The following is a 24,128-nucleotide window of genomic DNA, read 5'->3' on the forward strand; positions in this document are numbered from 1 at the left end:
ATACGTCATTATGTAAAAAATTTAGAGCGTGGCAACACTGTTTTTTTTTACGCATTTTTTACACAGAACTTTAAAACACTTATTTATGCACAATGCACGAATATAACAAAACCAGATATACGAAAATCAGTACATCAAAAACGATTTATTATAATTAACTGGAATTTGTTTAAATCATTTCCAAAATATATCTAAAATTAGGTTATGTTTGGCAACCAAATTCGCATGTAGTATACATACACATACATACTTTTCTTTTTAGTGTTTGTATATTGAGTTTTCGGAACAATGCTAACACAATAGTAGAACTACTATAATTAACTAGATCTGGCCGTAAACATTTGTTGAGTACTCACATCGCACTCACGAACAAACGTAAAATCGCTTCAATTAACTATTCATGTGTCTTTGCTCTAAAATAAAGGCAACCTCGAATACATGAAAGTACTTCCTCTTATTAAAACCGATATTCTTTTACGTCCATAAAAATTGTATAGTCTATCGATAGTTATAAAGCGTTTCAACTTGAAATGTAAAGTGGAACCTACGCATTGATATCATTAAGTAGGTAGATACGTGATATAACGCGAAAAGCGCAGCCCTTTCCTACTCAAAATAGAACCGAAACAAAATAAAAAAATTAATATAGTTGTTGTTTTGGCCACTATCTCTTCCACATAGGTAAAAACAACAATAAAACCTATATATGTATGTAAATTTAATTATAAGGAATTATTTTTTTAATTCTAGTACAAACAGTGACGAAATTCGAATCCAAATTATTTTAAACGAAATTGCCAGATATTTTGTTGGGGAACGATTGTGAACTATGAAATTTAAGAAAAAGCAGTCAAAGGGATCACACTAAGTCAGTGTTGCTTTTCCTTGACTGGAAGATCGATAAAAAAAACTTAAATTCTGGGAAAAAGGTAAACAAAATCAATTTTTAAAAACATATACATACATATGTATTTGTTGGTTTTAGTCCAATGAAATTTTATTTTTTATATTTCTTATATTATTAATTCTAATATATATTAATAATTTCATCAACTTATGCTGTTAAGTTCTGATGTTCATAGGATAATCCTGTGCCAATCATTCTTGAAAATATGTTGGGAAGTTTGTTTTTGTTAATCCCGTTTCCTGAAATTCGTTTTAGTGTTACCAAAATAAGCTATTTTTAAAATTATTTTTACAGGAGTTCTTGTTGTGTTGATGGATCAGTCTACGCTTCTTTGCTGATTTGACGGGGAAAAAAAGTAATTTGGCAACAGTGACATTAACTGTTAAAAATATTGGTTAATCAACTAAAGTGAAACCGTTTTTGTTCAATAAATAGGTCAAACGTTGCGCTTCTAATTTTATGAGATTTGTGTTTGAATAATATTTGTTTTAAACTGGCATGCATTCTAGCGGAGGCCCATCTTTGGAAAAGCTTAATACTACAATAACAGTTACATAAATTATAACCATGTATTTCAGGAGTCCTCGTCCAATTACTCATTTATTTATATAATAACATTTATTTTTTTAATTTATTTATCCTTACAACGTTTGTTGACAAAAATTTCAGACAATTATTTAATATTTTTGTTTTTATAAAGATGGTTCACGACCGAAATAAAATGGAATTTTGGTTCATACAAATTTGTAAGTGAAATATTGTTTACAATAGTTAGCTTAACAATTTCTGGTTTGTTCGCCGTCTTTTTTAACGATACTATTGGCACCTAGGAGTTTATTGATTCTATTTTTCTCTTAAAAATTAAGGTATATGTATATTTATTAAAAAAAGTACATTATTGCATATAAACCCTTATCTTAAAAATGTTTTAGTTAATAAAATGTTTAAATTATTTTAATGCTTATGTCCAAAAGTAATTATTAGTGGTAGCAAAGCACCACAAATCATTATAACTAATTCGCTATATTTTAATGCTTGTATACTGTTGCTACCAGTATTGTCACTAGTAACAATATCCCGCGGTGATTCTTCTAATAAGCGATAATCATGCTGACGAGGTCCACCACCACCTTGGGTGAGTTCAGGTAGGACATGCACAGTGGCCACGTATAAAAATGTACCAGCTGAAAAAAGCATGGCAATGCCCGTTGCATTGACTGAATTTAATGTCTCTTTTTGCTCTTGGCCAATACAAAAAAATGTTAAAATCGCTAGCAATGGCGCCGATAAGGAAAAAACTGCCAGATGCTGTCTAATCTTTTGTCGATCAACTTTTTCATGTAACAGAAAAGTTACCAGACCAAAGGCGGCAGGTGCCTTGTGAAGCATTATTGCCAAAAATACAATTATTTCCACTTCTTGATGGCTAGTCGTGGCCGCGGCACCCAAGGCAATACCGTCAGCTAAAAGTTAGTAAATAGAACATTGAGAAATTATTATCATGTTACAAATATTTAAGGAAAATCCATCCTATTAAATCAGAAACCACGAAATTTTATACCTGCCGCATGAACCACCAATCCAAGCGTTAAAGTAGTTGCACCATTTTTAGTTTCACCTCCAATACTACTCCGTCGCTGTGATACGTCCACTAGCATCATAAAGACAAAACCCAGCACAAGGGAAAGCCCAATTTTTTGTGAATAATCTTGGTGTTCGACGGCGCCCATAGTATATAATGAACGAATACCTTCTGGTATAATAACGGTTAGAGCAGTTCCCACCAACAGGCCAGCGCCGAGGATAGTGACACTTTTTAACTTTTCCTTTAAATTAATAAAACTTCGTTTATGTTTATTTTATTTCTTATGCACTGATACAAACCTCACTTAATTTCATCAACATAGGTATACTTCCAGCGAGATAGGAACCAACCAGCATAACTATTACTAATAATATTAATATTATTGTCTCTTGCGTCATGATTTATAGTCTTTTTAGTTATAAACACCAAACGTTTACATTATTTTGCCAGCTCAATTAAAAATTAGTGATGTACATCTTTGCAAGTATCGTAATATCGGGAGTCACTGTCACGATTTTGAAATTGTGCGTTTAACAGCAAATCGTGATCATATGTCAAAAATAATAATAATAATACAAAAACTATATTTAATGTTTTAATGTTGACAATAATTTGTAAATATTGTAAGATTAACTTTCTCAAGTCTCTACAGTCGTCGTCTTGATAAATAATTATTCGCAAAATTATGTTGATAACTTTATTTTAGAATTATCGATATGTTGCACCGATATATTTTAAAAATGATTCCATGTTATCATACTTCTGTGTAAATTGAGCGTTCGGTGGGGTTTTGTCTGGTGTGTTATTATATTAAGTCTAATTGTATTGTAGTCATAAATTTGGAATAAGAATTTCTACTATTGAGATCATTTGTTGGATGTGATACCATAAAAACATTTACATAAATATACATACATATGTGTGTAAATGTATGTATGTATTTCGTGCAAAATATTTATTTTGAAAATATTGTGGCACTTGCACAAATGTAAATGGGTTTTATCCTACTTGTATCTGTGTGTCATAAAAATGAACAATTATGCGTGCACATTGCTAATATATGTATATTTAATTTGGTTTGTGGCAATTTTTCAGACCTCTTTGACTAAACAATCATGACACTTGGCGAGGTTCCGAAAACCAGTGAAAAGTACAATGCTCGGGAAATTAATAATGGAGTACATGTAAACGACCAAATTAATGATAATATAAAGCAGGTAATTAAAATGTATACCATTACGATACCTATACATTTTTACAATTAGTATATATGTGTATGTGTGCATTTGTGTGTGGGCGTTTCCTGTTAGTGTATCTATCAACTTAATTAGAAATAGGTTTAATTGATTTTATGTGTATACATATGTATATAGATGTTGTATGCCATTCGAAGATTTACTTGTGTTACGGGCCTGTGTGTATACATATATGTATGCATATGTGATGCTGAAATATTTGGGCTATTACGTCATCAATTAAAATATGCAAATTTTGATTTTGGATAGCAGTTTCAAAGGCAAGTGTAAATACATATGTACATATTTACGTACATATAGTACGTCATATAGTCAATAGTCAACCAGCCTCAAAAATGAGCGTTTTCATCGCCATTTTTGTTTGTACTTATAAAAAACTTTAAATCCAAATTTTAACAAGAAAGAAAGCTAACTTAGGCAGGCTAAGGCTTCTGTATCCTTGCAATTTTCCATTACAGCTTTACAGTAACAGTCTTGCTGCTTACACTCAGTCTTGCATTATCCTTTACATTAAACGATCGTTTCTATGGCAGATTTTTAATATAGTCGTCCGAACCGTTCCTTTCCGACATAATAATTAATATATAATAATATATATATATATATATATATAAAAAATTGTGAACATTTTTGGAAATCTCAAATAAGTTGAGAACGGCTTAAACGATTTTTTCATTACCCCACGCTTTTAACTCTGAATTTAGTGATCTTGTTTATAATTATATACTATTGCTCTAAATTTATAAATTTTTTGTTTGTAATTATAAATTATTTTCTTCTTTTTAGTTCGGTTACTTATAAAAGCGTTTTTTAGTTTTTTTTAAACTATTATTTATTTCTCTCCTAATTGCTGCTATTAGGCGATAAAACATTAGACGACGTACAAGTGCTCTATTGTGAGAATTGTTTATTTTTTTTAATAAAGTCGGCTTTTAGACCTCGTAACATAATTAAACACAAGATGAACGTGCCGATCAAAATTGCTGCATTACTGTCACATCGTTAGAAAGCAGTCAAACTGCACATTCCTGCTCCCTTTCAATCTTCTTTCGGTTGAAAATCCTATGTGCACAATGACCAAAAATTGGGCGACAGCAAAACTGATGGGAGACTGTAAAATTGCCTTGGAACCAGTAGACCGATCGATGAAGATTTAAGAGGTGTTTCAAGATTATTTGGTGCTCTCCGAAGATTTTCGTCAAACCCCAAAATCTTCAGCTGCCGACGAGGTTAATGCTTAAATCTTAAATGGTTTTCCAGTTTAACTAAGCGGACTCAAATCCTAGTTGGTTTGGCTTTCGAGTTATTTATCTCATGCTGATTGTACATATTATGTTCCCAAGTTGGAAAGCCGAATTTTATGTTTATTTGAGCCGGAAAAATTATATAAAAAATTAAATCCTCATCTGTCTGATGAGATTCAAATAAATAACAGAAATTGTAGTTATCTCCGTTGAATTATCACTATGGAGTTATATATGTAAAATATTAATTAGGGTGTAACAAAGTTCGCCGGACCAGCTTGTACTTATATAATATTTTAATATATTTTCCATTATAGAACGATGCCACTATATCATTTCTGCGAGCTGCTCGCAGCGGAGACCTTCGAAAGGTGCTTGATTTTATAGAAAGTAAGGAGATTACGGACATTAACAGTTCCAATGCGGTGAGTGTAAAACGCATCTTTGTCATGCCGAAGTTTATATACAGTTGCAGTTTACAAATTTTTGTCAAGTGAAGGTAAAAACTCACTGGATATATGTATATAATATTTATAAATATATAACCTATTTTGATTTTGATCACATTTAAAAAAATTGCAAACCGTATATAATAACCAAATATCAGCAACCCTGAGGTACATATCGATCAGTAATACAAAATTAAATATACAAAAATATTTACGAGGCGTGTTCAAAAAGTAAGGTGACTTCAAATTTCGCGGGCAACATATTTTCGGATATCGATTTTTTTGTTTTCTTATGTTTGTACACTCTTCCCCAACATCTGTACCAAGTTTCGAGTGGATCCCTTTTTTTGTTTCGTTGTGAGAGGCGTAATGGTTACAAATTGTTTTGCGTGCTTGGCGATTTTTTGCTATCGAAAAATACAGTTTTACTCAGAACTGTTTCGGAGCACTTCATTTTATATTTTACACAAAATTTGATGCAAATCAACTTGTAACCTTTACGCCTCTCACAACCAAACAAAAAAGGGGATCCATTTGAAACTTGGTACAGATGTTAGGAAAGAATGTACCAACATAACAAAACAAAACAAGAAAGGAAGCTAACTTCGGCACGCCGAAGTTTATATACCCTTGCAGATAGAACTTTTATGACTAGGATCCATACAATATAAATAATATATATTTGTGTTAAAAAACAATGAATTAATACCTGCTTTCATTTCATTCACCTATACATATTATATTTGCAGTTTTACATTCACAGATTTGCATTTTTCCTCTACGTCAATCGATTTGACACAAAATTTAAAACTAATATAAAATGGCTATAACTCAAATTTGATGAAAATCTGTTGAAAACTGAAAATGTTGTAATGTTTTATTGTATTAATTTCTCGATCGTTCCTATGAGAGCTATATGATATAGTGGTCCGATTTTCATAAAATTTTACACAAAATTGTAGAGTATAATAAAATGGCTATATCAATAATTTGATCGAATTCTGTTGAAAACTGAAAATGTTATAATTTTTTTATTGTAAACATTATCCGATCATTCCTATGGCAGCTACATGATATAGTCGTCCGATCCGGCCCGTTCCGACATATATACAAGTGAGAGTATATAGAAGGCGAACTACAAAGTTTCATTCAGATAGCTTCAAAACTAAGAGACTAGTTGGCGTAGAAACGGACAGACGGACAGAAGGACAGACGGACAGACCGATAAAGAATATATATACTTTATATGGTCGGAGGTGCCTCCTTCAGTGCGTTGCAAACTTCTTACTGAAATTATAATACCCTGCAAGGGTATAAAAATCGATAATCGAAAATATGTTGCCCGCAAAATTTGTAAAGTCACCTTACTTTTTGAACACACCTCGTATTTATATTAAAAAAACAACTTTGTTTAGACTCACTTATTTATATTTTATTAACTGTTTTACAAATAAAGTTTTTTTTCTATAATGTTTTCCGATAATAATAAAACCGGAAATCTGAAAAAATAAAAAATGACTATTTCTAAGGAAAAATACAAATATTTTAACAATCAGCAGTTATAATTTTTTTTTGTATTTTCGCGATGGTTTTTATGACAGCTATATAATATTGTTGTCCGATTTTTATAAAATTTAACCCAAATTAAAAAATGGGTCAAAATTGCAACATTTTAGGTTGAATACAAATATGTTGAAAACTGGCAGTTATAATAATTTTTCTAAAAATTTGTGATAATTTTTATAGTTGAAGAGTATATAGAAAACTAACTGCAAATTTTCATTTAGATAACTCCAAAACTGACAGACTAATATCCCTACCCGCAGACCGTCGGACAAACGGACATAGATCGATCGATTTGGTTGTTGTTGCTAATCAAATATATATACATATACTTTTTATTTCTGTTTCTCCACGTTGTAAATTTCTGACAAAAATTAAATTATTTTGCAAGGATATAATTTAATTTAAAGCCCCGTTTCTCCTCTTTTTATAATATTCTAATAGTCTTCTGATATAACCTTGTTTCAGAATGGTCTTAATGCCCTTCACTTAGCTGCCAAAGATGGCTATGTGGATTTATGCAGTGAGTTGTTAAGACGTGGTATCAAGGTGGATAATGCTACAAAAAAAGGAAATACGGCCCTGCATATAGCTTCGTTAGCGGGGCAACAAGATGTAATACAGCAACTTCTATTGTCCAATGCTAATGTAAATGTTCAGTCTTTAAATGGCTTTACGCCATTGTATATGGCAGCTCAGGAGAATCATGATAGTTGCTGTCGCCTTCTTCTGGCTAATGGCGCCAATCCTTTACTGGCCACGGAAGATGGCTTCACCCCTTTGGCAGTGGCCATGCAGCAGGGTCATGATAAGATCGTAGCTGTTCTCCTCGAAAACGACATACGCGGTAAGGTTCGACTCCCGGCGTTGCATATTGCAGCGAAAAAGAACGATGTAAAGGCTGCAATACTTTTGCTACAAAATGATAATGCTGATATTGTCTCGAAGTCTGGATTCACTCCCTTGCATATTGCTGCTCATTACGGTAATGTGGATATCGCCACTCTGCTTTTGGATAACTCTGCCGATGTTAATTATGCGGCAAAACATCAAATATCGCCTTTGCACGTGGCCTGTAAATGGGGCAAAGACCAGGTTTGTCGGCTACTACTCTCGAGAGGAGCAAAAATTGATGCACCAACGCGGGATGGGCTAACACCGCTCCATTGCGCCTCCCGTTCTGGTCATGTTAAGGTCATTGAGTTGCTTTTGAGTCAGAAAGCTCCAATATTAACCAAGACCAAGAACGGGTTATCCGCTCTCCATATGGCCGCCCAAGGGGAGCACGATGAGGCAGCGCGTCTTCTTCTGGACAACAAGGCTCCCGTGGATGAAGTAACCATTGATTATCTAACAGCTCTTCATGTGGCAGCTCATTGTGGTCATGTTAAGGTGGCCAAGCTATTGCTGGATTATGGTGCCAATCCAAATGCTAGAGCTCTTAATGGCTTTACGCCCTTGCATATAGCGTGCAAAAAAAACAGGATAAAAATTGTTGAATTGCTAATAAAGCATGAAGCTAATATTGGTGCCACCACGGAATCGGGTTTAACGCCTCTGCATGTTGCCAGCTTCATGGGTATGTTCTACTAAGTATCTACTTCTTTGTAGTATCTATTTAGTAATTTATTAAAACTTGTTTATTCTTATTTTTATTAATGGAAGTAGCCTTATGTTTTGAACTCTCTCTGAATTATTCTAATAGGCTGCATGAATATAGTAATATATTTACTGCAACATAATTCCAATCCGGATGTACCAACATTACGCGGCGAAACAGCACTCCATTTGGCAACACGAGCCAACCAGGTATTTAAGCAATAAAATAATAATACCCGGTACCCAAACGTTTGGGAATTAAATAAAAAAACCCAAGTATTTTCCAGCGGGACGCCCAGTTCAAATAGATTTAAAAAACTGACATCTCCGTCTACAGATGATTAACACATCAATGATGTGAAGGAATTAATGCTTAAAAATCGTCATTTGACTTATAGAGACCTTATGGATATAATCAGAATATCTGAATTTGGTGCGTTTTGGGGCGATTGAGGAAATAAAAGTTGACCATCGATCTTTAATAATTACTACAGTATAAAGAATATACATTTATATTAACAAGAAAGAAATTTAGCTTCAGCACGCCGGGGTTTAAATACCTCTGCAGATAGAAATTCGATCACTAGAAATTAATATGATATAAATTATGTACATTTATGTTTAAACAAACGAAGTAATGCCTGCTTTTATTTCGTTCACCTATAATTATTATATTTACTGTTTTACAATCACAGATTTCCACTTTCCTCTAACGATCGATTGTATGGCTTTATGATATAGTAGTTAGATTGTAGAATAATATAAAATATAATATAAAGCTCAAAGTTGATGAAAATCTGTTGAAAACAAAATAAGTTATAATTTTTGTTGTAACGGAACCGATTTATATACTAGTGGGAGTATATAGAAGACTAACTGCAAAGTTTCATTCAGATAGCTTCAAAACTGAGGGACTAGTTTGCGTTGAAACGGACAGACGGACATAGCTAGACCGACTACCATGTTTTTGTGATTTTTTTTTTCCCGACGACACAGTTAAAATGTATTTATTCAACAAATGGTACATTGAAGAATAACATTCGAAGAATGTCGAATAAAAATTTTATGAAGAAATATTAAAAAATATGGCAATGGTAGCAATTGTCCGGACGTGTCTCGAAAAAAAGTTGAATTGCGGTGCCAATCATAACTCAGTGTCGGATCATCGGAAATTAAAAAAAACCAAATTCATGCGTTAGAATATAGAATACCCCAGGTAACACTGTCGTTTCTTTTTATACCCCTGCAGGGTATTATAATTTCAGTCAGAAGTTTGCAACGCAGTGAAGGAGGCACCTCCGACCATATAAAGTATATATATTCCTGATCAGGATCAACAGCCGAGTCGATTTTGAAAATCGGACGACCATATCATATGGGTGCTATGCAAAAATGCAAATCTGTGAATGTAAAACTGCAAATATAATATGTATAGGTGAATGAAATGAAAGCAGGTATTACTTCATTGTTTTTTTAACGTAAATATATTTAATTTATATTGTATTGATTACTAGTCATCGAAGTTCTATCTGCAAGGGTATATAAACTTCGGTTAGCTACCTAACAAGGTGTCAGCAGTACAAATTTCGTCGCTGCGCTTGCGAACAGGAGCACACACATATTCACGCACACATACGCACTTGCTTGTTCTTTTGTTTACTCATACAAGAAAGCGCTATTTTTAGATTTTTACGCTTTTAAATTTGTGAAAGCAGGGGAAGCCCCATTGTCGTTTGGATTAAAATATTTGACTCATGTTGCAAAAACAAATGTATGGTCATAAGTCATCTTATAGACTGTAATGTCTTTGCTTGTAAACTTTTGGTACCGGGTTAAAAAAACATATCAATATATATATATAAGTGTAGGCTTGTATAAAATATATAATCTTTGTAATTTGCTTTTCAAGTCTGACATCATACGCATACTTCTTCGGAACGGCGCTCAAGTGGATTCCATAGCCCGCGAGGGACAGACCCCGCTCCATGTTGCCTCTCGCTTGGGTAATATCAATATTATAATGCTCATACTTCAGCATGGTGCGCAGATTAATGCTGAGACCAAAGATAAATACACTCCGCTCCACATAGCAGCTAAAGAAGGTCAGGATGAGGAGGTAATCAAACTGCTCCTTGAAAATGGAGCACATCTCGATGCTGTTACCAAAAAAGGCTTTACTCCCTTGCACTTGGCAAGTAAATATGGCAGAGAGAAGATCGTATCACTTTTACTAGACAAAGGAGCAAGCATAGATTCTCTCGGTAAGAATGAAGTATCACCTTTGCTGGTAGCTACACACTACAACCATCAGGCGGTCGTGGGTTTACTCCTAAAGAAAGGTGCCTCTGCCAAGTTGTGTGCTAGAAATGGACAAAGTGCCCTACACATTGCTGCCAAAAAAAATAATATGGAAGTTGCGCAATTATTGTTACAAAATGGAGCGGATGTTGACTCTATGAGCAGAAGTGGGTTTTCGCCATTGCATTTGGCGGCACAAGAGGGATACATTGATATGGTTCAACTTCTGCTTGAATATAGTGCCAAGAGTACAGCGGCTAAAAATGGACTAATACCTCTGCATTTAGCCGCACAGGAAGGTCATGTTCATGTCACACGTTTACTCTTGGATTATGGCTCTCCGATTTCACAGCGTACTAAAAATGGGTATTCTCCATTACACATTGCCGCGCATTATGGCCATCTTAATTTGGTAAAGTTTTTACTTGAAAATGATGCAGATATCGAAATTACAACTAACACTGGCTTCACGCCATTGCATCAAGCGGCGCAACAGGGTCATGTCCTGATTATTAATCTTTTGCTGCGTCACAAGGCTAATCCCGAAGCCTTAACGAATGTGAGTATTAATTTAGCTTGAAAAACTTCTCATTCTAGAGGGTTAACTTTATAGTAACGTTTCCACTTTAAATATCTAATAGACTTCTGCATGAGTACACGTAAAACGGGAAATCTAATCTATTATTCTAGAAGTGGATAAACTTTATTACCTGTACAGTATTATTGAGTTTGATTGAATTACCCTACCCTGCATTGACAGACAGTGTTTTGAGTCACATAGTTTTACAGCTTTAAATAAATACATAACATACATAACTTACTAATATTCGATTCGGATGTTACACTGCTTGTAGTGAAGGAGTAATTTTTGACGTGGTATATGGCAAGCATCAACAGTCTAGACGATCTAGCCAAGTCCGTCTGACCTGTCCGTTTCTAAGGAAACTTGTTTCTCATTTTTGAAGCTATCTATCTATATAAAACTTTCCAGTTAGTTTTCTGTATAATTTCACTAGTATATAAGTCGGATCGGACGACTCATATAGCTGCTCTAGTAACCATCGGATAAATACAACAGAAGAAATTATAATTTCTTTATTTTTCAACATATTTTCATCACTTCAAAAATTCCGATTCTTACGGAATTCCGGTTTTAATGTTATGACCAAAATTTTCATCTGCAAGGGTATAAAAATTTCGGCTTGGCGAATTCAGCTTTTTTTTTCTTGTTTATTCAATGTAATAGAAATCAAATTGAAATCTTATTAAAGAAACCATAAAAGCCCATTTTAATTCTTTGATTAAAATACAAAAATGATTAGGAACCTAGATAAATAATGTGTAATTTCAAATTACTAATTTTTTAATTAATTTTATTATTACATATTATGTTCGGAATAGACCGGCAAGACAGCTTTAGATATTGCCAGCAATTTGGGATATGTGACTGCAATGGAAACTCTAAAAATTGTCACAAAAACGTCCGTTGTTGATATAAATACTGGTGTATTTGAGGAAAAATTCAAGGTATTATCACCGGAGATAATGCATGAGACATTATTATCCGATTCTGAGGATGACGATGCAGGGGATGATTTTTTGGATCATAATCATTATAAATATATGGAAACGGATGACCTGAGAGCTAATTGTGGAGGGGCGGACCAGCAAAACTTTGATACTACTAATCCTGATCAAATCGATCATGTCACGTCGGAACATTTGGAAAAAGGTAATAATTTCATAATTTAATCAATGTGGTAATCATTTAATCATTTAATCATTTAATCATTTAATCATTTAATCATTTAATCCTTTAATCATTTAATCATTTAATCATTTAATCATTTAATCATTTAATCATTTAATCATTTAATCATTTAATCATTTAATCATTTAATCATTTAATCATTTAATCATTTAATCATTTAATCATTTAATCATTTAATCATTTAATCATTTAATCATTTAATCATTTAATCATTTAATCATTTAATCATTTAATCATTTAATCATTTAATCATTTAATCATTTAATCATTTAATCATTTAATCATTTAATCATTTAATCATTTAATCATTTAATCATTTAATCATTTAATCATTTAATCATTTAATCATTTAATCATTTAATCATTTAATCATTTAATCATTTAATCATTTAATCATTTAATCATTTAATCATTTAATCATTTAATCATTTAATCATTTAATCATTTAATCATTTAATCATTTAATCATTTAATCATTTAATCATTTAATCATTTAATCATTTAATCATTTAATCATTTAATCATTTAATCATTTAATCATTTAATCATTTAATCATTTAATCATTTAATCATTTAATCATTTAATCATTTAATCATTTAATCATTTAATCATTTAATCATTTAATCATTTAATCATTTAATCATTTAATCATTTAATCATTTAATCATTTAATCATTTAATCATTTAATCATTTAATCATTTAATCATTTAATCATTTAATCATTTAATCATTTAATCATTTAATCATTTAATCATTTAATCATTTAATCATTTAATCATTTAATCATTTAATCATTTAATCATTTAATCATTTAATCATTTAATCATTTAATCATTTAATCATTTAATCATTTAATCATTTAATCATTTAATCATTTAATCATTTAATCATTTAATCATTTAATCATTTAATCATTTAATCATTTAATCATTTAATCATTTAATCATTTAATCATTTAATCATTTAATCATTTAATCATTTAATCATTTAATCATTTAATCATTTAATCATTTAATCATTTAATCAATCATTTAATCATTTAATTATCGTTTAATAAAACATTTTGCTAGGTCCCTAAGTGCAAATTTCTAACAATTCTTTTTTTTTGTATAGAAACAATGCAGCTACAATTGCAAAGCTTTAATGGTTCGGAAAATCGAAAAAATTTAGATAATGTGCCCATTGTTCGTCCTCCAATACATTTGGGGTAAGCTTCAGTTTCGGTAAACCAAAATTTAATGCTTATGGTAATATATTTTTTTATATAGATTTCTGGTTTCGTTTTTGGTGGACGCCCGTGGTGGTTCGATGCGCGGCTATCGTCATAGTGGCGTCAGAATTATTGTGCCGCCAAAAGCCTGTTCTGAACCAACCCGAATCACTTGCCGTTATGTGAAACCGCAACGAATAGCCAATCCGCCGCCTCTAATGGAGGGGGAGGCTCTAGTGAGTCGTATTTTGGAAATGACACCTGTTGAGGGAAAATTTTTAAGGTAAGAAAATTTAAAAACCTTTTACTATAACACCAATATAGAGGCTTAATTATTTTATTACACTATAAACTATGGCGCCGTTCTTATTTCATCTGCTGTTTCACTACGTTCATATTTTTTCCATACTCATACTGACCTAAGATATAGGGGTCTGCAAGTTACCAAAAATAAGAACGAAATTTTATTTAGTTTAGTTTAGATGTTTCTTACGATCATTTTTCCAAATTCCAAATACCAAATCAAAAAATGTTATTTTAGTTTCCGTCTGTCCGTCTGTGAATAAGACATATGTATGTACATATGTAATTTTTTTTATCAGTATCAAAAATCTTTTTTAGCTAGGCATGTTTGTCATCCGAACGTCTATACCAGATATCATATACATAGCTGTAATAGATATTTAATCATTTAACAACATTTTTAAAAAAGATATAGCTTCGATGTTTTCAATATATATCCATCTAAACTAATATTTCCGAGCATGTTCTCCCTCTCTAGCTCTTATATTATCCTTAATTGTATATGCGTAGGTGGTCAAAAGAATTTACACAACGACCATTTTCACAGTCGAATTTCTTTTAGTTGTCATTCTTGTTGTTGTTGACTGATTTCCCTGAAATTTTCTTTATCGCTTAGATTGATCTAGTCAAAAAGGAATTCGAAAGCTAACGGTTCATAGAAAAATTCTATAATTAAAAGAATAGATGCATCTACAGTGCAATATTCACACATAATTTGTTTTGGTCTTTAATAAAATTTGTTTTGGTATCTATGAAGGCTTTCAATTGGCTGGAATTGAGTTTATTAAACTATATCCAAAATAAAGACATTTTTTTTGGTTTCAGCATTGTCCTATGAACCGTTATCTTTATAGCCTTGCAGGGTATTCTAATTTAAGTCAGAAGTTTGCAACGCAGTGAAGGACGCACCTCCGACCATATAAAGTATATATATTCTTGGTCAGCATCAACAGCCGAGTCGAGCGAGTCATGTCCGTCTGTCCGTCTATCCGTCTGTATGTTTTTTCGCAAACAAGTCTCTCAGTTTTGAAACTATCTAAATGAAACTTTGGAGTTAGTCTTCTATATGCTCTCACTCGTATATATGCCGGAACGGGCCGGAACGGATGACTATATCATATAGCTGCCATATTTAATTTTCAGTTTTCAACAGAATTTAATCAAATTTGAGATATAGCCATTTTATATGACTTTACAATTTTGTGTAAAATTTTATGAAAATCGGAATACTATATCATATAGATCCTGCTGCTCCAGGGTCATTGTAAGAGGGTACGCAAGAAATAATTCATCAAGGTTGAGGTGCGTAAGTGAGAGCTCTTAAGAACGTATCGGCAGCGGACAAAGTTTCGACACTGACCGTTTTAACTGACCCTGTTTGGTTTTAAGTGTTACAACCCGGACTAATGCATCCGTCCCTGGGTGCAACTCGACGACACGACCTAGTAGCCATTTTTGCAGCGGAAGTCTGTCATCCTTGATAAGGACAAGGTCGTTGAGCTGAAAGCCTTCAGTCTCCTGACACCATTTGGGCTTCTGCTGCAGATGGGCTAGCCAGTCTCGACTCCAAGCCTTCCAGAAATGCCGTATCATCGATTGGTGGACTAGAAACTGCTCTGCGAAGAATGTAGTTTTACGACCTTCCGTTGCTAGTTGTTTCGTTGTTTTATCGACTGAGGTTCCTTCTTAAGGACAGCGTGATGTGGGAGTACACAAGAGTCTACATGCATATTGGTGGAAGTATTCCTTACTGAACTGCTTTCACTGCCCACAGCCGGCGCTATTTGCCCGAGGGTACCGTTCTGGACTGCCCGACAGAAGTCCGATTAAGCGCCATTTGATGATGTCTTCCTAGGACTATGGCTGCGCCCAGCTAGGTTTTAAGGGGCAACCGTACTATATAGTGGCGTGCTACGACTCGGCAGGCAGGAAGTAACCGAAGGGAGCACGTATGCTGAATCAACCTCAAAAGAAGTTGCCGAATGGCATCTGTAAGATGCGTTTGGGTTTTGATCCGACATTGACCGCCAGATCTGCTAAGATATGTCCTCCATGGCCGCTGTTGCACTAAGATGCGGCGTTGAAGGCTGGGTCATTGCGTGGCTCAACGGTTGGTTATGAGCCATTACTGGGAAATGCAACAGCGTGTAATGGCGCTGCCCATAGGCTTGGCAGCTCTTATTGCTGGTGTAGCATGCGAATTGCTCAAACATTTATTACATAGTTTCGCTCTGCTCACTATTTCCTTCCTCCGATAGCAGTCCAAGGCCAGAAAGGTTAAGCAACGACGCATAATATGGTCGCCACCACAGTGATAACAGGCGCTATTCGCCCGTCTTAAGCGCTCCTCTGCACTATGCACTCGCACTCGTTGGTAGATTCTGGGCCATTGTTGGAGTCGTACGACGAGCTTCGGTTCTCAATCGCATCCATTATGACCAGGCGATCATTCAAAAATGATTCCAATTCCTTGTAGGTTGGAAAGGCGGCGCCCCTTTCTTAATGATGCTCCCACGCGTTATGGGTCTCCTTGGGAAGCTTGTGTCATTATCGCGCCCTAGTGGCAACGACTCTTTGAGAAAGTGCAACCATTGCACAATACTGAAATTATTGTTGTTGTGTATAAGGCTCATGAAGGGGTCATAACATCCTGGCAAACTCACACACTCATCAGAGAACCAGGGAACTGCTATCTGTGGCATGTTCAGTCGCACTACCGGGTCGGCGTCCCCATCTGTTGGTGGCGGCGGTGCAGGAGTCTCGGGTCCATGTTTGTCCAAGTCCTCCGCGATGGCGCAATAGGCATCCATAAAGCGCTCCTCGAAAGGAAATTCTTCCCGGCATAGCTTGAGCCAGCAAACCCTCCTAAATTCACGATCACAGAACTCGTCTCACGAAACGCGTTCCTTATTTCTTCCACTTGCTACAGACGTTTCTTTAAATAAATTCTCGATTTTTCTCGAATACTGCTTAAAATTCTGCAAAACCGTTTTAAGAGATTGGTAACGATTTGCCTGCAAATTTTTTATCTGCTCCAACGTCGGAGCCTCCGTATCACATTTCATGCTGCCGAACGTCAAACAGACTTAGAGCATATCACCAACCCAAAAATAAAAAATAATGTAATGAGAAAATTCGGTAAATTCTTGTCTCGCACACAACTTGGTCATTTACTCCGTTTGCATACAAGATTCCATCCCCAAGAAGCAGCGAAACAGAAAAAGAAGAAGAATTCCGTGACCTGCAGCTGCGGCGCCTATGTATCGCCGATTCCTTTCCCGTGCTTCGAGAGGCCGGGAATAAGCACAGAAGACGAGCATCTCGAAAATTCCGCCGTTGCCGTGCCTGTGTAACGTGGTCTTCTTTTCAGGCAATTCGCCGCAATACACCAAATTTTCGAATTCAAAGTTTTCACTCATGGGCCACCATGTATAGTTGTGTCCCCTTGTATAGCTAACAAGAGGTCATTGTATGAGGGGTTCCCAAGCAATGTCAAACACTGCGAGAATATATTCAAGCTTTATAATTTAAATTAGGTATATATACAAAAGCGTGAGTGTAGATAATTAAAGATAACAGCGTTAGATCGGCGGCGTGTGTTCAGCAATTCAGACTGCTCTTTTTTTGTTTCTCCTCCGTTCTCCCTCGTATGCACCAGCAACGAGCGAGCGATCGGCTGAACGCCGCTCTCCCGCACAATGGGACAAGCGGCAAACCGAACAGCTCCCATAGGAACGATCGTTAGATATGAGGGAAAAATGCAAATTAGTGAATGTAAATATAATATGTATACGTGAATGAAATAAAAACAGATGTTACTTCATTGATTTTTAACATAAATATCTATAATTTATTGTATTGATTCCTAGTAATTGAAGTTCTATCTGCAAGGGTATATAAACTTTGGCGTGCCAAAGTGTGCTTCCTTTCTTGTTTGTTTTCATTTTCTGCTTGTTTCTGCATATCCGGTCAACAACTACAAGAATAATAACTATAAAAAGTTTGGCGGTGAAAATAATTGAGAATTTGTGTAAATACTTTTGACCACCCCTGTTTCATTTCAATGAAGACTAGGTTTGTCAGTTTTCATATTATCGGGGCAACTTGAGAAAGTAGAAAGAAAAAAACAAATTAAACAATTTTTTTAATAATGCTTTGTTCATCAGAAATTAACCAAAAAAATTAAGCTATATATTTTCTTTTTATTTTAAATAATACTTAAATTTATAATACAACTTTATTTTAAAGCCCCATAACCTTAGAAGTACCCCACTTTGGCACTCTTAGAGAAAATGAACGCGAAATTATCATACTCAGATCCGATAACGGCGAGAGTTGGCGCGAACACAACTTGTACGAGAGCGAGGATGAGAATAAAATTATTACCGATACAATCGACAGGCAGATAGAAGATTTGGCAACTAATCGCATAGTTCGCATTGTAACACAGAATGTTCCACACTTCTTTGCCGTTGTTTCACGCGTCCGGCAGGAGGTGCACGCCATTGGACCGGATGGGGGAACTGTTTACTCTACGGCGGTACCTGAAGTTCAAGCGACATTTCCGCGTCACGCCTTGACTAAGAAAATTCGTGTCGGTCTTCAGGCACAGCCAGTTGACCTGGTTGGATGTTCCAAGCTCTTGGGACAAGGTGTTGCTGTCTCACCGGTAGTTACAGTGGAGCCACGTCGTCGAAAATTTCACAAAGCAATAACTTTGAGTATTCCAGCGCCGAAGGCATCTTCCAGCGGAATGGTAAATGCGTGTTTTGCCGGTGGAAATGCCGGCAATCCTCCAACACTACGACTGTTGTGTTCCATAACCGGCGGACAGACGCGGGCAGCTTGGGAAGATGTCACGGGATCTACGCCGCTATCTTTCGTCAAAGACAGCATTACCTTTACGACGACTGTGTCAGCCAGATTTTGGTTAATGGACTGTCGGAATATTAGCGATGCTAGTCGAATGGCTACTGAGCTATACACTCATCTAGCCAAGGTTCCATTCATCGCCAAGTTTGTTGTATTTGCCAAACGTATTTCCCAAACGGAAGCCAAGTTCTCGGTGTTTTGCATGACGGACGATAAAGAGGATAAGACACTAGAACAGCAGGAATACTTTACAGAAATTGCCAAGAGTCGTAACATCGAAGTATTGCAAGATCAAATAATTTATCTAGAGTTTAGTGGTAACATTGTTCCCGTTTTAAAAACAGGCGAGCAACTGAGTATCAAGTTCGAAGCCTTCTGCGAGAATCGATTATCGTTTATTGGCCACATTAAAGATCCGGAAATGCCACACGGACGTATCAATTTTATGAGCGAGCCGAAGGCCAAGCCCGATGAAGCTCCACTTAATCCAATTTGTTCTCTCAGTGTGGATCTTTATATTGAAACATTAAACAAAATAAAATTACTCAAAAAAACAGAGTATCAGCCAAATAATTGTAATAATAAAACGATAGAAACTGCAACTAGCAAAAACGAAATGATTATCGAAAATAAAATAGAATGTGGCAAGAATCAAAAACTTACCGAAAATGCTACAGCCGATTTCCGCCTAATCGACATATGTCGATATATAGGACAGGATTGGCCGCAATTAGCGATGGAATTGGATGTACCCGAAGCCGATATCGAGCTGGTCAAAGCGGAGTACTCTGGTGAGGATTTTGCCCGGCAAGGCATTATCATGTTGCAGATGTGGTTGGACCGACATGGCGGTACCGTCGCTGAACGAAGTATGCTAGCGAAAGCTCTATACAAAATCCACAGATCTGATATAGTACAGAAGTGTATTTATAAATCAGAGCACGAGAGTCCCATCACAACAGAAGGATATCAAAAGAACAGCGGTATGTCTGAGACGTTCGGAAAGTTGCAATATATTGATTGCGTGGAAATTAGAAAAAGGAATAATATATTTATTTTAATCTTTATCAACAGGAAATTCTGAACCAGAAGAAGAAGTCGGAGACTGTAATAAGGAATTAAACCATCCTTTGACAGGTACTGGTAAAATTCTATCGCAGGATGTAATTCTACAGTCGGGTAATAAAAGCTGAACTTATTAAACAAATTTTTTAATGTAATTTATATTTTCTTACATTAATGTTACTTGCACAGGTAATAATTTGGATGCATAGAATATATATATACTACATATATATGTAAATTGACTTCAAAACTAAGGAATAACGGACAATGTCTCCAATTTAATATATAACAAAAATGATTAACCGAATTACTCATATTTATTTCTGTTTAATATATGGGCATTTCCCGAAAAAGGTCTACCAGGATGCTAAAATTAAAAGTATAAACTTGTGAAGAATATAATCAACTTACAGCATATTTATGTTTTTATTTTAAAATATTTGAACCGAAACTCACAGGTACGAAACTCATAGGTAGCGAGTGTAAGTGCTGGCTTTTTATTCTCCTTCGTATTTATTTAATATTCGTTTTTTGATTACATTTTTGTATCCAGATTTTTGTAGCAACAATAAATTAAAATAAAAAGAAACTATAAAAAGAGATTAACAATGCTTTGACTTAACGGAATTTATTGCTGTTTTGTGTATCAGTCGCGATCCCATTAGTTGTCTTTTTCTCATTTCTTGATAAGCAGTCGGAATAAAAGTTTGAAAATTTATTCTCAAATACAGCCTATTGTTAGTTATTAAAAGATACAAAGCATTTTTGTGATTGTGGCCAAATGACAGTTCTTTAGCGATCTGAATATTGTACTTTTCGCCTTATATATACAGTGGCTCACAGCTTATTTCGAGCAAAGGTTCACTTAAAATTCAAACTCGTATATTTAACGAACTGTAAGAGATATAAACAAAATTTAAATGCAGTTTTGTTAATTATTTATTAAGAGACTTCATTATTTTTAAATACCATTAGATATCGCTTAAAACTAAAATAAAAAGTAAATACCGACTTTTTTCATGTCACAGCTTATTTCGTGCAAGTAACGTGATCTTAAATAATAATTATAATAATAAACATAATATTTTGTGTGGCCTCCATATTGCTTAATTACATCCTAAAAACGAGTTTCCATCAAAGAAACTATTTTTTCTGTTGATTTTGAATTCTTGGACTATTCTTCCAAGAGGCCTGTTTTGAGCGCATATTGGTCGGGTATCGACCTCTGGCTAATACCAAGATCCAAAATTGGCTACAAATTCCCAATGACGTTAAGGTCAGGAGGCTAGGCAGGTGTATCCATTAAGTGAGGGCTGTTCCATTGCATCCAGGTCTGCAGAAAATCTGATTTTTGCTTCGGGTCATTATTCTGGTAAAAATGGTAGCTTTTCTCTATGGCCAATTTCTTGGCGTCCTGGTCAAAGTTATCCTTCAACAATTGAAGGTACTTTTCTTTGTCCATTGTTCCTTCGATTAACGTCAAGATTCCAACTCCGGATACCGCCATGTATGCCCAAGCCATGATTCTATCGCCACCATGCTTGACCGTAGGTATTAGATTCTTATTGTGCAGCTCTGTAATTAGTTTACGCCAAGAATACTGCATTCCACCCGTCCCAATTTTGGCCAAAAATGTTGATCTTGGACTTGTCTCTGAAAATAACATCATTCCAGATCGATAACGGATGAGTTACATGGTCATTGGAAAATTTAAGCCTGCGCTTCTGATTCTTCTGCCTAATAAAAGGCCTTTTGCGGGCACTTGGCCATTAAAGTTGTGTTTCCGCAAGTCGCGGCGGACGACACATTTTCCCATTTCATGCTCAATATCTACTGTAAGTTTTGGTACCCAATTTTGGCGATTAATTCATTACTTTAATTAATTTTTGCGTATAATTCGTCGTTTCTCCAAATCTGTAAAGTTTTATTCTGAGCATTTTGGCCTTTATCTGCTAACAGATTTTCTCGGTCGAAGCATTGGATGATATATAGGACGGTAATAGAGCTCACGTTGACTATTTCAGCAAAATTAAGTTTAGTTTTTTAATTTTTGAAGTGATTTAGGACCAATTTGCTCTGCTTCATGGGGCCCATTTTAGTAAATAAAAAAAACTTTTTTTTCAGTATAACCAAAGGCCAAAAAGTTATAAATATATAAGCTGATATCTTCTCCAATGGATTGCAACATGAAAAAGTTATTTAAGATTAACAAATTACAATTTTAGTGTACTTAAAGTTCTTGCACGAAATAGGCTGTGACATGATTTAAAAGTTAACTAAGGGTATTTAAAAATAATAGTGTCTTAAGAAATGCCTAACTCCTACTTAAAAAAACTGCATTTTAATTTTTTGGTATCTCGTTCCGTTTGTTAGCTATAAGAATTTGAATATTTGAAAATTTTCAAGAATGAGTCAAAGACACGACAAGTCGCCAAAGCTTTCTTTTTAGAATAAAAATAATTCTGGTAAAAAAAAACCCTTGCAAAAATATTAATTTGAGTTATATTTTTCCCATTTTACGTTGTACTAATGTACCGTTCGCCATCCTGGAAATGCCCATATATAATATACATACAATAGTTGTACTAAAACAAATAAATATTTTTGGTTGAATAATGTACACTTACTAAAAAAATACAATAAAAAATTGTTACAAGCCACTTTGTTTTGTAATTTGTTTTTAATCTGTAGAATTCTAATAAACGGGTGTTTACTTAAGTCTATTTTTGTTATACCCTTGCAGGGTACTATAATTGCAGTTATAAGTTTGCAAGACAGTGAAGAAGACATTTCCCACCCTGTAAATTACATTTATTTTTGATCAGTGGTCGGCGAAAATCCTCAAGCTGAACCCTCCACGATAGCGCCGACAGGGCAATGGGCACTGTAATGCATTGCCGCATGCCCTTTTTTTTTTTGAACGAGTCCCACGCTCACCTCCCGCCCAACCAACCGAGGGGCCCAACCAACACAACCAAACGAACGGCACTTTGGCGTTTTAGGTAATAGAACGTAATAGGTAATTTAGTTAATAGAACGAGAAAATTCAGGATTAATTTCGAGCTAATTTTCCAAGTAATAAAGTTTTTAGTTTAGGAAGGCTTTTTATGCCATCAATATTATCGAAGAGGCCATTGAAATCGGTACACAAAACCCTTAGGGGTTTTCTTCAACGTCTCCTAGTGATGTACTACTAAGGGAATGTACATTCTAGATGTTAGTCTGGGAACATGAAAATTGAGCTGACCAAGTAGATAGTGTAAAAGGACGACGCCAAACATTTAGGTCAGTATCCCATGTTAAGCCTCGGAGGGCAAACAGCAAAAAGTTCTTTTGGACAGATGCGGTTACTATCGACTCCGAATTATGGAACCATACACCAATGAAGGACGAACTAACGAAGTAAAAAGAGTCTTAGTTACATAAGGATAATATAATTCCTTCGAACAACTTTTAATAAATCCCGGAACTCCTGCGGCTCTTTTAACAATGCAAGAAATATGCTCGGAGAACGAAAGTTTAGGATCTAGTCGTACACCTAGATCGTCAATAAGAGGTATTATTTCGAAAGCGCCGTCGTTAAGCATGTTATTGGCAATCAGGAGTGAGTCAATGAGAACAGCAGTCGACCATAGGGGCTACCTGGTGGGACGTCAGGTTTGACACATAGGCTATTGGATAGAGCATTTTTAAACATAACCTGAGTCCTATCGCTCAGAAAATCGAAATTCACTTAGAAAGATCATCAGCAAAAACCTATCTGGTTTTCGTACAAGAAGAGAATGATTAACCGAGTCGAAAGCTTTACTTAAGTCCGTGTAAATCGCATCGGTTTAAAGGTTACGTTATAAGCCTTTAATAAAAAATGAGGTAAAGTAAAGTTCGACAAGATTAGTAGTGGTTGATCTTCTCCTCATAAAACCATGCTGACATGGAGAAATGAAGATGATCTGCATAAACGTTGCAAGTGAGAAGTGATTACATTCTCGAAGAGTTTAGTGATT

General features: G+C 34.8%; 3 protein-coding genes across 24 annotated transcripts in view; 1 reads left to right on the top strand and 2 right to left on the bottom strand.

Moving 5' to 3' along the window:
• The window catches only part of gw (trinucleotide repeat containing adaptor protein gawky), a 14,416-nt gene extending 13,920 nt beyond the window's left edge, over positions 1 to 496 (bottom strand). For 4 of the 14 annotated variants that reach the window (XM_086826596.1, XM_020954327.2, XM_086826592.1 and 1 more), the window contains exon 1: positions 357 to 496. The gene's annotated coding sequence lies outside the window, so the exon portion shown is untranslated. Of the gene's footprint in view, positions 1 to 250 lie in introns of all 14 variants that reach the window. The other 10 variants (XM_086826591.1, XM_086826587.1, XM_020954328.2 and 7 more) reach the window with 6 other exon arrangements.
• The window catches only part of Ank (Ankyrin), a 23,137-nt gene extending 353 nt beyond the window's left edge, over positions 1 to 22,784 (top strand). Inside the window, exons 1-13 of one of the 9 annotated variants that reach the window (XR_015270318.1) lie at positions 3,189 to 3,289; positions 3,588 to 3,709; positions 5,310 to 5,417; positions 7,473 to 8,583; positions 8,710 to 8,813; positions 10,513 to 11,460; positions 12,303 to 12,633; positions 13,788 to 13,881; positions 13,943 to 14,167; positions 18,436 to 18,856; positions 18,918 to 20,042; positions 20,134 to 20,238; positions 20,314 to 22,784. Coding sequence is in view for 8 of the 9 variants with exons in the window: in XM_086826576.1 (XP_086682702.1) it covers positions 3,608 to 3,709; positions 5,310 to 5,417; positions 7,473 to 8,583; positions 8,710 to 8,813; positions 10,513 to 11,460; positions 12,303 to 12,633; positions 13,788 to 13,881; positions 13,943 to 14,167; positions 18,436 to 20,042; positions 20,134 to 20,238; positions 20,314 to 20,333 (4,755 nt within the window). In the remaining variant the exon portion in view is untranslated. Of the gene's footprint in view, positions 1 to 906; positions 930 to 3,188; positions 3,426 to 3,587; positions 3,710 to 5,309; positions 5,418 to 7,472; positions 8,584 to 8,672; positions 8,814 to 10,512; positions 11,461 to 12,302; positions 12,634 to 13,787; positions 13,882 to 13,942; positions 14,168 to 18,435; positions 20,043 to 20,133; positions 20,239 to 20,313 lie in introns of those variants that run through there. The other 8 variants (XM_086826578.1, XM_020954348.2, XM_086826579.1 and 5 more) reach the window with 8 other exon arrangements.
• Zip102B (Zinc/iron regulated transporter-related protein 102B) lies at positions 1,480 to 3,073 on the bottom strand. The gene is made up of 3 exons (XM_020954329.2): positions 2,792 to 3,073; positions 2,469 to 2,733; positions 1,480 to 2,370 (listed from the first exon to the last, which is right to left on the bottom strand). The coding sequence occupies exons 1-3, from the start codon at positions 2,888 to 2,890 to the stop codon at positions 1,862 to 1,864; spliced, it is 873 nt and encodes a 290-aa protein (XP_020809988.1). The 5' UTR covers positions 2,891 to 3,073; the 3' UTR covers positions 1,480 to 1,861.
• Positions 22,785 to 24,128: the final 1,344 nt, after the last annotated feature.

This window comes from Drosophila serrata, unplaced genomic scaffold (assembly GCF_035046125.1).
Source record: "Drosophila serrata isolate PLE 108 unplaced genomic scaffold, ASM3504612v1 contig_160, whole genome shotgun sequence".
NCBI lineage: Eukaryota > Metazoa > Arthropoda > Insecta > Diptera > Drosophilidae > Drosophila > Drosophila serrata.